Source organism: Diabrotica undecimpunctata, chromosome 3 (assembly GCF_040954645.1).
Source record: "Diabrotica undecimpunctata isolate CICGRU chromosome 3, icDiaUnde3, whole genome shotgun sequence".
Taxonomy (NCBI): domain Eukaryota; kingdom Metazoa; phylum Arthropoda; class Insecta; order Coleoptera; family Chrysomelidae; genus Diabrotica; species Diabrotica undecimpunctata.
The window spans coordinates 42,788,040-42,802,277 of NC_092805.1; the positions used below are offsets into that span (position 1 = coordinate 42,788,040).

General features: G+C 34.0%; 1 protein-coding gene across 2 annotated transcripts in view; it reads right to left on the minus strand.

The window, feature by feature from the left end:
- Nucleotides 1-2,499: 2,499 nt before the first annotated feature.
- The window catches only part of LOC140436736 (hydrocephalus-inducing protein homolog), a 371,509-nt gene continuing 359,770 nt past the window's right edge, over nt 2,500-14,238 (minus strand). For both annotated transcript variants that reach the window (XM_072525797.1, XM_072525796.1), the window contains 3 exons: nt 10,615-10,839; nt 8,090-8,235; nt 2,500-2,955 (listed from right to left, as the gene is read on the minus strand). In XM_072525797.1, coding sequence (XP_072381898.1) covers nt 2,619-2,955; nt 8,090-8,235; nt 10,615-10,839 — 708 coding nt within the window. In that variant the 3' untranslated portion in view covers nt 2,500-2,618. The remainder of the gene's footprint in view (nt 2,956-8,089; nt 8,236-10,614; nt 10,840-14,238) is intronic.

The window sequence follows — 14,238 nt, forward strand, 5'->3', positions numbered from 1 at the left end:
ATTGTCGCAATTTGAACACGTCGTTATTGCATGTTCCAAACAAATTGGAGTAGGTATCACATCGCATGCATATGTAAAAAGTCTTACTATCTTTATTTCTTGGACAAACAGAACATCTACTGCTTGTCCTACGTCGCTTAGGTCCCAACTGATGTACCTCTGGTTGCTGATTATCACGTAGTGGCCGACGTAAGAAAGGGTTTTGTCTTCGTTGGTTTCGAAACTCAGAAATCAGCTGCACACCCAGTTCTTTCAAAAAAATTCGACTTTTTAATTTATCATTTCTTGTATTTGTTTTATATATAACTAAAGCATTCACTCCAGCTGTATTCAAAAACGAAAAAAATAGTGCCAAAGTCCAACGAAGACTATTTCTTGATACTCTGTAATTAGCAGAAAGCACATCCAATGTGTCTACACCGCCTTTGGTTGAATTGTAAAAGTCGATAATTTCAGGTAATTTCTTTTCACCAGTTTCTTCAATTATAGTATCATCATGATGCAATGTAGAAAAGAAGATTACATTTTTTGACTTTTTTGGCACATATGAGACAGCCGTTGTATCTTCTTTGAAGGCAAATTTTGAACTGCGAATTTCTCTTCCTCGTGTGTTCAGAAGTACTGTTGGAATTAGCCTTTTGTTCTTCCTAACTGTCCCAAGCGATATAAGATGATGAGTCTGAAGTAGATTGATCATAAGCGGATAACTGGTAAACCAGTTATCGAAAGTAATATTAAGTTTAGTACCAGAAACTGGCCCAATCAAACGTTCAACTATGTTTTACGGATTGTTACTTTGTCGGAAAGGTCCTTCTGGCTATGTGCCGACGTAAACTTCCATGTTTAGCCAGTAGTAAGTTTTAGCATCCACTAGCGCAAATACTTTTAAGCCATACTTCGCTGGCTTATTCGGTATGTATTGAAGATATAACACACGTCCCCTGAACGATTCCAGTTTTTCGTCTATTGTAAGATGTCGACTTAGTATATAGTGTGTCTTAAAGTTGACGAGTTGATCAAATATACCTCTAATTGCTGCCAATTTGTCGATTTGTTTCCGTTCTACTCTATTTTGCACATTGTGGAATCGCAAACATTGCAACAAAATAGAATATCTTTGTTGTGACATTGTTGTTCGAATGAAATCAATACCGCTTCCATCAGTATTCCAAAGATCTGAAATATTTTGTCGGTTTGACTTGTAAAGTCCCGTCAAATAGAGCAGGCCTATAACAGCTTTGATTTCTATTTTGTCAGTTTCTTTGACTAAATAGTGACTAAACACTCTGCTTTTCTCGTGCTATTCCTTTTACAACAAGTAAATATGTAATTAGATTGTCCGACCTTGTTCTCATTTGTTTATTTTTTGGAAGCTTGAACCACTTTGATTTGTCTTTATCTAAAAAGTATCTCTTACCATTATTCTCACTACCACTTTCTGAACCACTTGAAAATTCACTTTCTTCTTCAGCTTGATTCTTCAGAATCCTCCCTTTTGTGTGCTGTCTCTCCTTAAGCCTCTTCTTCCAATACGATTGCCTCTTGACTTTCTAATGCGGTTTGTTCTTCCTCAGATTCACTATCAATGAACGATTTATTATCGTCATAAATACTGCCAAACTCCGCCCATAAACGTTTTAACCTTTCCTGCTCTTGTTCGTAAGACATAATTATTCTATAATTCAGTATCGCTGAAAGAAAAATAAAAATTATAGTACGTCTCGACAAAATATCAAAAAAAATTTACCTCTAGAACACAAAACAACTAAAAGTTACAACCGTAGTGTAAACCTAGTGTACCGGGATATCACACACCCCAACCGTCTTTAACCAACTCCTAATTCAAACTGAAATTGTATGTACAGCTGGTAACAAGGTCATCGTGAGAAAACATGTATAAACTACAGCTACTAGGCGTTATTTCATCCACTTTCGATTTTATAGAAATAAAAGGAGTACCTGGGGTATAGTATACCCCAGAACATTAACCGAGGCTTAAACTGAACGGTAAGATAATAAAAAATACCAGTAAGTAATCAGGCAAGTTAAGAATAAACGAGCTTTAATAATGGTTAGATTAAAGCTGTTAGCAACAAGAAATAAACAAAGAACTAAAATAATTATAAGATAAACATAGCTATCGGAAATAGAAGAAAAAATAGTGGAAGAGTATAATAATTATTTTATATGAAATTATTTTAAAATTTTATGACTTTTATTAAATTTTGACAATCGTTACAAATCGAATCTTTTAGTGGCAGATATTTAGAATAGATGTCAAGAACCGCTATTCTATGACGCTACCCGTGACGACGCCATTTTGTGGCGCCAGTTCACTGACGGTCGCCTCAGCATTTTACTGTAGAGAAAAAAAAATAATACGACGTTAGTATAGAAGCTTCGCTTCAAAAATTTAGCAATTGAAGATTTGAACGTTAAGTAGTGGAAAAACCAAAAATTGAAAAAAAATTAAAATAAGTAAATAGTCAATAATGAATATGCAGGTATACGTTTTATTAAAAACAACCATTTTATGGTAATAAAACAAAGATATACAGTATAGAAGTACTCATAATGTCAATATTATTACAAATATATTGTATTACTTGTAGAATTTTTCACTTGTCACTTTGGAGATAAAAAGACCACTTGACAGTCTCTTTTTGTTCGTCGACTTCTTTATTCTTACGAGTAACAGTCAATTTACCTGTAACGGGATAAGTCACATCTAAGTCACTCTTGTTATTAGGGTGAGTAACTATAATTTTTGTTGACTGCCTTCCTCTAACTTCTTCTGATTCCAATTTTGCATGAAACATTTTATTATCAATATCATAGTAAAAAGTTTCTGAATAAGTAAAAGGATTAAAAAAACTGATGGGCGTAGATGAACTTCGTTTTATTATAAAAGGTCCTTTTGGGGTGGGCAGGGTGCATTTCCCAAATAAAGGAAATCTAAAAGTAATAAAAATTAATATTAAAAATATAATAAGCTTAATAAAAAAAATGAAATAAATAAAAGTTATTCATTTAAATTGCCTGTGAGGTGACTTTTGTTACTTATTAGAATATACTTAACAAATTATTCTACCGATAGTGCCTGCGTCACTAGTTGCTAACTCGCACAGCACTGTGTTTCTCGCAGATATTTTTTTCACTGCCTTTGCCACTACTAACTACTAGCCTAGTATAAAATCTCTATGTATATATCCCTATAGTAGATTCTACTTTCACTTTCATGGTCGTCCTGAAAGAAGTTGATAAACTTATTTCGAAAGTGATATTAAGACTACAATCGAAGACCTTAATAGTTTCAGAGTCAAATATGGAAAATTATCGAAGGAAACAACGAACCTTTCATCTTCATTGAGTTAGTCACATCAGTGAACTTAAGTTCACTAAGATGTTAAGACGTAGGGTATTCATTTATGGACTCCGTTGAAAGCCTAAACTTTCCCTAAAGGCTAATCCAACCCCTCCTGTATTCGAATACTGCGGCAAGTGCTGTCAGAATCGGCACACCGTTTTAAAATGCCCAAAAAGGCAGTTCAAATGCCCAACTTACGGACTCGACACAAGAAAAATAATTAATTACAACCGAGAGATATATCCCATCCTATGAATTTTCATCATCATCTTCATCACCACCAGCCCTTTGCGTCCACTGCTGAACATAGGCCTCCCTCATTTTTGTCTAGTGTTCTATCTTGAGCACTTTTCATCCAATTTCCTGATATTTCCGATTAGGGTGTCTTTCTCTACTTCTTTTGTCTAACATCGGCCTCCATTCAAGCAATCTCTTCGTCCACCTTTCATCACTGATGCGGGCGACGTGTCTGGGCCAGTTCCATTTCAGTGTGTAAATTCGGGAAATTACATCGGTAACTCCTGTTTTTCGTCATAAGACTTCATTTCTAACTCGGTCACAAAGCGATATATTCAGTATTGACCTTTCCATTTTTCTCTTGAGCTATTTGTAGCGTTTTAAAAGTTGTAGCTGTCAATGTCAGTTTCGGCACCATAGGTCATCATAGGCAACACACATTGGTCAAATGTTTTACGTTTTAAAGAAATGGGTATGTTGCTTTTAAAGATGTCTTTGAGTTTTCCATAGGCTGCCCATGCTAGGTTTATTCTTCTTCGTAGTTCGCATGTTTGGTTGTCTCTTGTGATATTTATTTCGTGTCCAAGGTATATGTAATTTTCCATTAGCTCTACTTCGTAGTCTCCAATATTGATATTTCCGCTAGGTACTAGGTTTCTCATTAATTTTTTTTGAGATATTTATTATAAGACCCACACTGGCACCCACTAGCTGAAGTGCATGTAGCATTGTACATATCTCGTTGAAGTTTCCGAGAATAAAACTATGTGCTAATTTCAAACTTGTTAATCTTCTACCATCAATGTTCAGGTCTTTCTCTTCCCAGTTAAGTTTTTTACAAGCATAATCTGGTACTGCGGTAAACAGTTTAGGCGATAAGGTATCACCCTGTCGGACTCCTCTGCCGATTGGGATATGATCCGTGTTTTTATGTTGTTTCACCGACATAGTTGAGTTCTTGTATGTATTGTAAATTAAGGCTTTATGGAAATCTACAAAAGCCAGAACGAGTGGTCGATTGTATACGATAATATTTTCTATTACCATCTTAATGCTCTGTAGGTGATCATCTGTTCCAAAGCCGGTACGAAATCCGGCTTGCTCTATTGGCTGGTAGAAATCAAGTTTTTTCTCAAGACAATTCGTTACTATTCTTGTAAGGAGTTTGTATAGGTGACTAAGAAGACTTATAGGTCTATAGTTTTCTAATTCATGGGGATCGCCTTTTTTGTACAATAGAATCACCTCAGCATTGTGCCATTTGTCGGGTATATTACTGTCCAAAAGACACATGTTAAAAAGGTTTTTTATTTTCTTAAGTAGACAAGTGCCTCCGATTTTGATTGCATCAGTAACTACACAATCTTCGGGTGAAGATTTATTATTATTAGCTTTTCTTAGGGCTAGTTTTATCTCGTCTATTGTGATTTCCGGTAATAGTTCTAATCCTTGGTTGACAATGCCCTTTTTCCCTGTTAATGTTTCTGGTACTTAATCTTCTCTGCTATTTGCTTTGTGTTGGCGTGTGTACAGCAATTTGTAGAAGTCTTCAACTATTTTAAGTGTTTCCTTCCTGTTAATTGTAAGATGACCATTTCTATCTTTAATCTTAATTATCTGCCTTGTCCCCGTTCTTAGTCTTTTTCTCAATACTTTTATACTTCTATTGTTTTCAATGGTGTGTTCGATTTGTTCTTGGTTGTATTTTGATGTGACAACGTCTTAAATTAGGTTGTGGCTCGGAGTCATTCATGAAAAAGTGTAACGCTCGCTCACGTCTGTTACAGTGAGTCACCGAACGAGAGAGAGGCCCGCCGGACCGGCGAATGCCTTGCGTCTCTCTCCCACTCAAACATGATCGGTCCGCTGCGCTCGCAGCACTAGAGAATTAGGCGCGTTGAATCGGTGCGTGCTTCCGTGCTTGTGTCTCTGTCTTTCTCGAGCGTTCTTGGCGTTCAAGACACATTACAGCAGAAACACTTCCTTTCATTTCATATTTCTCCTATCATCGTCCTATCCTCAACAAAATCACTCAAATAGAAATTAGTTAAGTTTAAGTTTACATGTACAATGTTTTAGTAAACAAAATATATTTCTATAGTTAAAATTTGTGCAATTCTTATTTTCATTCAATTCCTTGTTCCTATTGTGCAATTTAATAATATTCATATCAATAAATATTCTACCGAGAAAAAGACGTTGTCACGTAAAATCTTCGCCCGTAAAACCGACTTTACAGGCAACCGATTTTTTTTTGAGTGTCTTTTCTAGCAGCTTTGGACATTTCTTTATTTCATTTTTGTGGTTCGTCGGTTTTTTATATCTGGTCAAATTCATAGCCGACGAACTATGAATTTTACCAGATATAAAACTATGATACAATTCATTACCCTACTGACTAACCTTCTTAATATTAGTACCCTCGCGGCACATAACAACAGGGCATCCATATATTTCCTATCCCAATAATTTGACAATGAATAGCAGTCTAAGTATCGTTAACAGCCAGATTGTAATGAGAAAATGCCCCTTCATCAAGTCCATTTTTCCGAAATATAATATCCAAATCGTTGAGGTTACAGACAGCTCCTTTGAGGGATGCAGTTGTCCGTCATCCTTATAAAATATGTAGTCATTTTTTCTTGTATATGTAGTCACTTCCTCACGTTGCCTTTATCGATGAAAACTTCCTCGAAGTGGACATCCACCTCGATAATATAACACTAATAGTATTCTCTGGCTCTAACCGTGTAGGTCACTTTCTTACTGGCCTCCTTTATCGACTTCTCCAAAAGATATCAAAACGTGAGCCAAAGTTCATGAATAACCTCCATGATAATACACGCATAAACCAAATTCCGAATGAAACGATCCCATATTTGACCCTGCCTTCAGTGTAAGTAACTATTGAGAGATTAATCTAAGAAATGATAAAAGCATCCCATGATCCACAAAACTTCCATAATATTTTACTCATAGTATCTGAGGATCAACAAATACTGGAAAATATCTATCAAATAGGTAAGTTTAATTCCATAGAACCTAATAAAATCCCTACGAACTGCCGTGCTTCACCCACAATCTGACAAAAATAGTCAACGCCTTCTTAAAACTCTAGTACTTTCCAAGTTTTAGAAAAGGAGTCTATACAATCACACTACCTAGAAAGGGCAAAACTTTGACCAAACTCATACATACCGATTTCTCCCCTCAACGTCTTAAACGTTCTAGGTTAAGTCTTCGAAAATATACTCAAGGAGAGACTCTTCGATTCTAGGGCAGAAAACATTATTCCTTCATTCTAATTCGGCTTTCGAGTAAGCGACTTCACAAAAATCTCATCCAAAATTAAAATCTTTCTCCGTGTTCAAGCACTCTTCGATTAAATCTGGTCGGCCGAAATATTACAGAAACTACAATTACAGAAACATTGGCCTGACAATTCTCTTTGTCAAACTTCTTTATCATATCTCTCAGATAGAAGCATAACGGTAAAAATCAAGAATATGTTTTCTACACCTTTTACTTCCACAGATGCAGTACTCCAAGGTTCCCTGGGCACGATATTGTTACACCTCGGAATTGGAGAGAGCAGTAGTTGCAGGACAAATCTGACCATATAATGAGCCAGTTTTGGTGCAGTTGTCTGAGATTTGCCCAATGATGTCTAGTCAGATCAATTCGTATTTGTATTTACCATAACATTAATAACAAAATGGAAGAAATTAAACAAAACAAAAACAAAGCAGCTTCAACCCAAGAAGTATGTAAAGAAAACATTACAAAACTACGATGGTTGAAAAAAGAACTAAAAACATCGATAAGCTGGAAACATAATGTTTTTCTAGAACCCTTACAGCAAAACACAAAAAACTAAAGCTAAAATCAATTAAGCTAATAACACAAGCTGCTGGGATAAGTTTATTACTGATATCGAACATGATATACACGAAAGACAAACATTAGCATATAATATTCATGACCCATTATCTAACTTAACTGAAGTTAATCAAAGAAAATCAATGGAGAAACTACTATAAAGCACTCTGGCAAAAACAACAAGCGGTGCGAAGAAAACACATAGATTAATACAACAATAGCGAAGACGATAAAATAACAATGAATGAATTTCAAACCACACGCAAAAATACGAAAAATAGAAAAATTGCAGGAATAGACAGGATGAATACAGAATTAATTAAATATGTTGTTACTTTCTGCCACTTACGACTTGTCCACCTTTTTAATATAAGGAGTGATAAGAAATTTCATAATCATAATACCCTTGTAAAGACGGAACAGGCAAAGTTCTGCAGTAGAGGTCGAAATGTGCTGTCAGTTGTCTGACTATTTTATGACATCCCTGTCTTCAAACAAACCTTTAACCGTTCCATGAAACGCTAGGATTCACCTTTTCAGAACCTCTGTGCTATATTGGTAAATAATGTATATTTATAATATAAAAGATGGTAGACTATATCTTACACATAAGCTCCAGAAACAGAAGAAGTTAAAGTAAGTTCACTTTCAGTTACACCCAAACTGCTCGGTTCAAATTTAATTCGAATGGTACCAGTTTCTCCTGGTAAAATTGTAGTGGTTCGTTCCATTGAAAATTCAGCATGTGCAAACTAAAAAATAAACAAAATTATTATTAATTTAAATACACGTAAAATACTTGGTATAAGGATAATTGGGAAAATGTGAGGGAAGGGGAGGGAGTTTTTTCGACAAGTCGTTTATATTTATCATAATTTTTATTTTCTTATGGTAAATTTTCAGTAATATCTGATATAATTGTACTTCCTTAGTTGGTATTTTTAGTGTTATCATTAGTAAACCAAAGATCATTTAAACATTTTCCGTTGTTGTTGATTTTATATTGTCGTAGTCCATAGATTAAAAATATATTCCAATATTGCCAAAGTCGGCTCTTCGCTCTTTAATAGGGCGAAGAAATCAACTGATTGGGAAGCATATAAAGCTAAACTAAAAACCTATAGTAAGATAATTCTATCCGCTAAGGAAAGATCCTGGAGAGAAATATGTGAGATCATTGAAATTGTACCTGACAATTGCCCAATATAAAGTATACGCAGGCTATAGAACATCTTTTAAGTGTTCACTTTCGAGGGTCGACGCAATTGACTAGTGGTAATAATTATCAATCAAACTTTAGCCCAACCAGGAGTGACTTGCTGACCTCTAAAGGTCAGGTCAGATGAGCTATTAAAATTTTGTACTGTACAAAACTGCGGAGCTGGATGGGATATTTCTTGGGGTACTCCAAGAAGGACTGGAAATAACTATGAGTAACCTGATCGCAATATTTAGAGCTAGCCATGCTCTGGGATATATTTCCCACGCTCGGAGAAAAGCAAGGGAGGCGTTTATTTTTAAACCACGTAAAACAGATTACACCTTAGCAAAATCATACAGGCCTATAAGTATGAATTCATTCATGTTGAAAACCATGTTGAATAAATACATCAAGTAAAAAAATCTTAATGAAAACCCACTGCATCAGTGATAATGAGCGTTTCAAGCATGAAAATCAGATGAAGCCACACTGCACAATCAAGTCGCCTTTGTTTAGACATAGAAGGTGCATTTGATAATACCTCCTTCGAGTCAATACATAGTGAGGAAAAAAATCAACAACACAACATTTATGTGGATTATTCGAATGTTTCAGAGCAGAATAATAGCCACAAATACGTACGAAGGTGTCATAAACTTGAGAACAACTAAGAGGTACCCTTAAGTGGGTTTATTATCACCAACATTATGAAATAGAGTTGTTAATGACCTCATTCATGGGTTAAGCAGCCAAGGAGTCTGGGTCCAGGGTTTCGTAGACGACATTGTAATAATGACTAGGGGGAAATTTCTCAGTACTGCTGCGGATTAAATGCGATCTATTCATTGCACAAAGAATTGGTGTCTGTAACTCTGGAAGACAAACCTTCCAAAACTAAATAAGAATCCTTCACCAATGAGAGAAAGCCTACTGGAATGAGCAAGCTGAAATTATTTGGGAAGGATCTAGAAGGAACCAATGAGGTCAAGTATCTAGGGGTATCTACGGGTAAACCTAGATTTCAAACTCAATTGAAGTAATCATATTAACAATATAAAAAAACAGGGCTACGCGACTCTTCTGGAACTGCAGACGAGTTGTAAGCAAAACCTGAGGGTTGGAGTCAAAATCAGTGATACGACCGACAGTTACTTATAGTTTAGTAATTTGGTGGAAAATGACGAAAAAAAAAAGATTATGGCTGTAAACTTTATGTAACAGCCAACAAAACAAATCTATGTAAACTGAACGTCATAGAAAACCAAACACTCAGAATATTGTTACGTTTTTCTGTGGGTTCAACGAGTAAAGTAAAAATAAACACTTTGCTAGTCGTATGAGAAACTGTCTCCTTTAAAGTGACGCCGCAGCTGTTTTTATACACGAACAGATGTTCTAGATATCACCAGCCAAGTCATGAATGCCCAGTCAGCGCTTTTAAGACGAAATACCAGGCAAATATCCCGAATAAACCATTGATAGTTAGAATTTTTGAGATGTTACTGGACCGTAATTACACTCACATAACAATATTTTTTAAAGCAATGAAAAATTATTATTAAATCGCTTAAGAAAACATCATCACTCAAATTCAACTGTCCAAAATGTGGAGCTCTATTCAATGAATTGTTCAGAAAATTTTTCTAATTGATCATAAAAAATCAAAAAACATAATATTTGTGCTTGTTTTAAAAAAGTGATTTAAGATTGTTATCTTTAAACAAAACAACAAGAATACAAATATAAAAACACCTTTTGATTATTCATTGTTTTTATTTAAAGTGTATAGGTACCTAATATATCCAAGATCTACCTTTCATTGCTTATTGAAATTACCTGATCTTTCCATTGGCTAGAATAGTGTAATCAGGTGTTAAATTTTTTTTACAAAATTAGTTTCTAGTTATATGATAAAGTGATGTTTATTTACCGTTGCATTTAATTCTAAGGAAGATGAAAACGTATTTTGAATCACAGCCTTCTCAAAACACGCAAAGCCAAGTTCCGCAACAAATTTTACGGGTTTTTCTTTTGGTGGTGGCCTTGCTATAAGTTTAAAGGGATAACTAATTGAGCCCAATTCATTACAATTTGCGTCTATAATGGGCGTACTGACACCAGGTTTTGTTGGAAGGTATAAAACTTCTAAATCAACCTACAATAAAATAATGGTGATAATTATTCTTTTACAATTAAAATAAGGGTGATAAGAGAGTAATAATAGTAAAACATATGTTTAATACAGTCGTTCGCAAAGTAGCACGTTTTCCCACGCAATGTGGAAAACTAAAACTACTCAAAAATATTATATGTTGTACCAAGACCATAGTCTACCTTGAACCATGTCGTATATCTATCAATGCTGTTACCGAAAGGGCTCTCCGCGAAGGTCGTCCATCATATGCGTCTATATTCTTTGATAAAATTGTAATCAGTCGTTCTAGCGAATTTGAACGGCATCTAGGGAATTCGAACGGCAGTTAAAATAAAGGTAGTGGACGAACAGTCGTTAAAACAAGTCCTCAAGGCCATAAATGCCGATGATCCTGAGGAAATAATGACTCATGGAGAAGCAGCAAGGATATTTAATATTAGTAGGTCTAGGTTAACCAGATACTCAAAGAATGTCAAAAACAATACTGACTATCACCGTTTGACAAATTATGTTGTAAAGAAAGAATTTACCAAGGAAGAAGAGTTAATCCTTGTTGCTTGTATAAAAAATATTGCAAAAATGCAGTTTGGATTAACCAAAACAGGTGTAAGCTTTTAAATATGCAAAACCTAATGAGAAGAAAATATCCAATACTTGAAATGAGAAAGAGATTGCAGGAGAAGAATGGATTAGAGGCGTCATGAAAAGGCACGCATAAGAACTATCAATCCGCAAGCCAGAGGCTATGAACTTAAGTCGCATGACTAGTTTCAACAAAACGAATATTGGGCAATGTTTCACTAATTTAAAAGAGGTATACAGAAAATATGCTCCAGTTCCACCAGATAAACTTTGGAATCTTAATGAAACATGCTTGAGCACAGTTCAAGGACAATCCAGAATAGTTGCGCCTAAGGGAGTTAAACAAATAGGTGCTACATCAGCAGAACCAGGATGCTTAGTCATGGTTAGACTTCGGCAAATATGCAAATAAAAATGTAGAAAATATGCGTATAAATATGCACGTGTTTACCCGAAAATATGCAAATATTTTACAAAATATGCATACAAATAAATAAAAAAATCGTAAAATAGTAACAATTTTATTTAAAAAAAAAAGTGTACATAACTAAATATTTCCTACTATTCATTAAGATTTACATTTATTTTAAGTAACTACATCATTTTTAAGTATGAATAAACTTATTTAGAATTATGGTAACAATAAATGACCAAGTGGTGTTCAAAATTTTCTAACAAAAACTTGTGGCTTCTGTCTGAGTACATATATTTATATATGGAAAAACTTCGTTCAACATCAACTGATGTAACGGGAGCATTTTTCAAACTAACCAAAACATTTGGTTCTAAATTAATTGTTTCCGAAATATTTCCAGCTAGAACACTGACTACTTCAGAAAGAATATGGTAACCTTTATTTTGTTCCATAGTAGCTTCAAATTTTTTTAAAATATCTTTTCCAATATTACCTCTAACGTTCCGACAACATGACGCAAATTCTTTTATTAATGCTGTACTTTCGAACAATGACAGTTTTGGTGATTCTAACTGAGTAATTGTTTTTTGAACAAAACTAAAATTTGATTTTATAAATGAAAGTTCTTGTTGAAGCAAGTTACTCTGAAAAGTTTGTTTAGAATCCAAAAGAGATTGGGAACTTTCATCTGTTAACGTATCAATTATGTTCTTTATTTTAACAAAATGATCTGCATAAAAATTAGCTGCTTCTAACCATGTTCCCCATCGCGTTAAAATAGGTTGTGGTGGAATAGGAATGTTAGGTAGCATTTCTTTATAAAGTTGAATTCTTATAGGAGATTTAAGAAATACTTTTTTGACACTGGATATCATGGTATTTACAAGAGGAAACTTTTTTCGTATTTCCTCTGCAACTCTGTTTAATCCATGCGCTACACAAGTAACATGTATTAAATCTGGGAAAAATATTTTTAAATTTTGTCCTGCTTTCACCATATAAGGAGCAGCATCCGATAAAATAAGCAGTAATTTATTAGAAGGAATAGTTGTCGGAAAAAAAAAGTTGCTAATGTTTCTTGTATAAAACGCGAAATTGTTAAAGCATTTGTTTTCTCAAGTTGCTGGCATGAAATAAGATGAGATTTTGGTAAGGTATCTTCTTTAAGAACACCAATCAATAAATGAGCAATATACTTTCCTGAGGAATCAGTGGTTTCGTCTACAGATATGTAAAAATAATTATCTGCCTTCCAATATTAACACCGACGAGTATAGCCCGTTCACATTATTTCTTCTTAGAGACCGATCACTTGGAACATTAAGTTTGCAATATTTTTTTAGAAACGAACTAAAATTTACATTTGCTAATTTTAAAAGCGGTATGTTTGCAGACACTAATGCGCGACACAAGTCTTCATTAAAAGTTTCTTGCTCATCTAATTTTTTTGAAGTAGATTGGAAACATTTAGCCATTGAAGTTTGATGTTTTCCTCCTATTTTTCCTTTTTTTGCAATGTGTGAAGCAGTTCTCACATGTTGGTCTATCTGAAATTTCTTCTCACATGCTATCTATAAATAAAAATAAAAACCTTTATTTTAACCCAACCTTTAAAATATAAAAATATACAAGGTGTTTTTGGTTAATCAAATAACTGGTTTGAAAAAAAAACACTCGCTAAGTGTTTTAAATGCAGTATTAATCCACAAATTAGTTTTTGTTACTAACCATTAGTACATCATATAATTTATTTTAAAATTCAACAAAAGTTTTTTTTTGTTAATTCAATTACAATAAAAATAATTGTGTTTTAGAATAGCTGACTTCATAAAAAAAAGTAAAGGTGAAAAATTTTTCTAAATACACACCATTGTATTGTACCATGGACAATTTTTTCTCACTAAAGGAAGCTATTTTTCATTTAAAAAATAAACCTACGAGTACTAAATTTCAAGTAAATACGTTTATTGGTTTTAAAGTTATTGTTGTTATTAACTAAAAGAATTTAATTTTTTTAAATTTTAACACCCTGTATCTCGAAAAGTAAATAAGTTTGACCCCTCAATAACTATATCGTTTTGTTCAATTTTTCGAGAAGTATCTACAGTCAAACGTTGTAAGTGTCATTTGGAAACACCCTGTATGTATGAAATATTAGATATTTAATAGAAAATATTAGATACTTACAATTTTGCCACAGACTGAACAGTAGATTTTTCCCATATCCATAGACAGCTCTTTATAAGGTTTAATCCAAGTTGAAGCACTGGTTGTTTTAGGCATTATAAAATCACAATCTTCCTTTTTGTTACGCACAACGAGTGTTTACGCTTTGAATATCAAAACAAAAATGATTTACAAATCTAAGCATCAAATTAGAAATGTTTAGGTACCTAATTCAA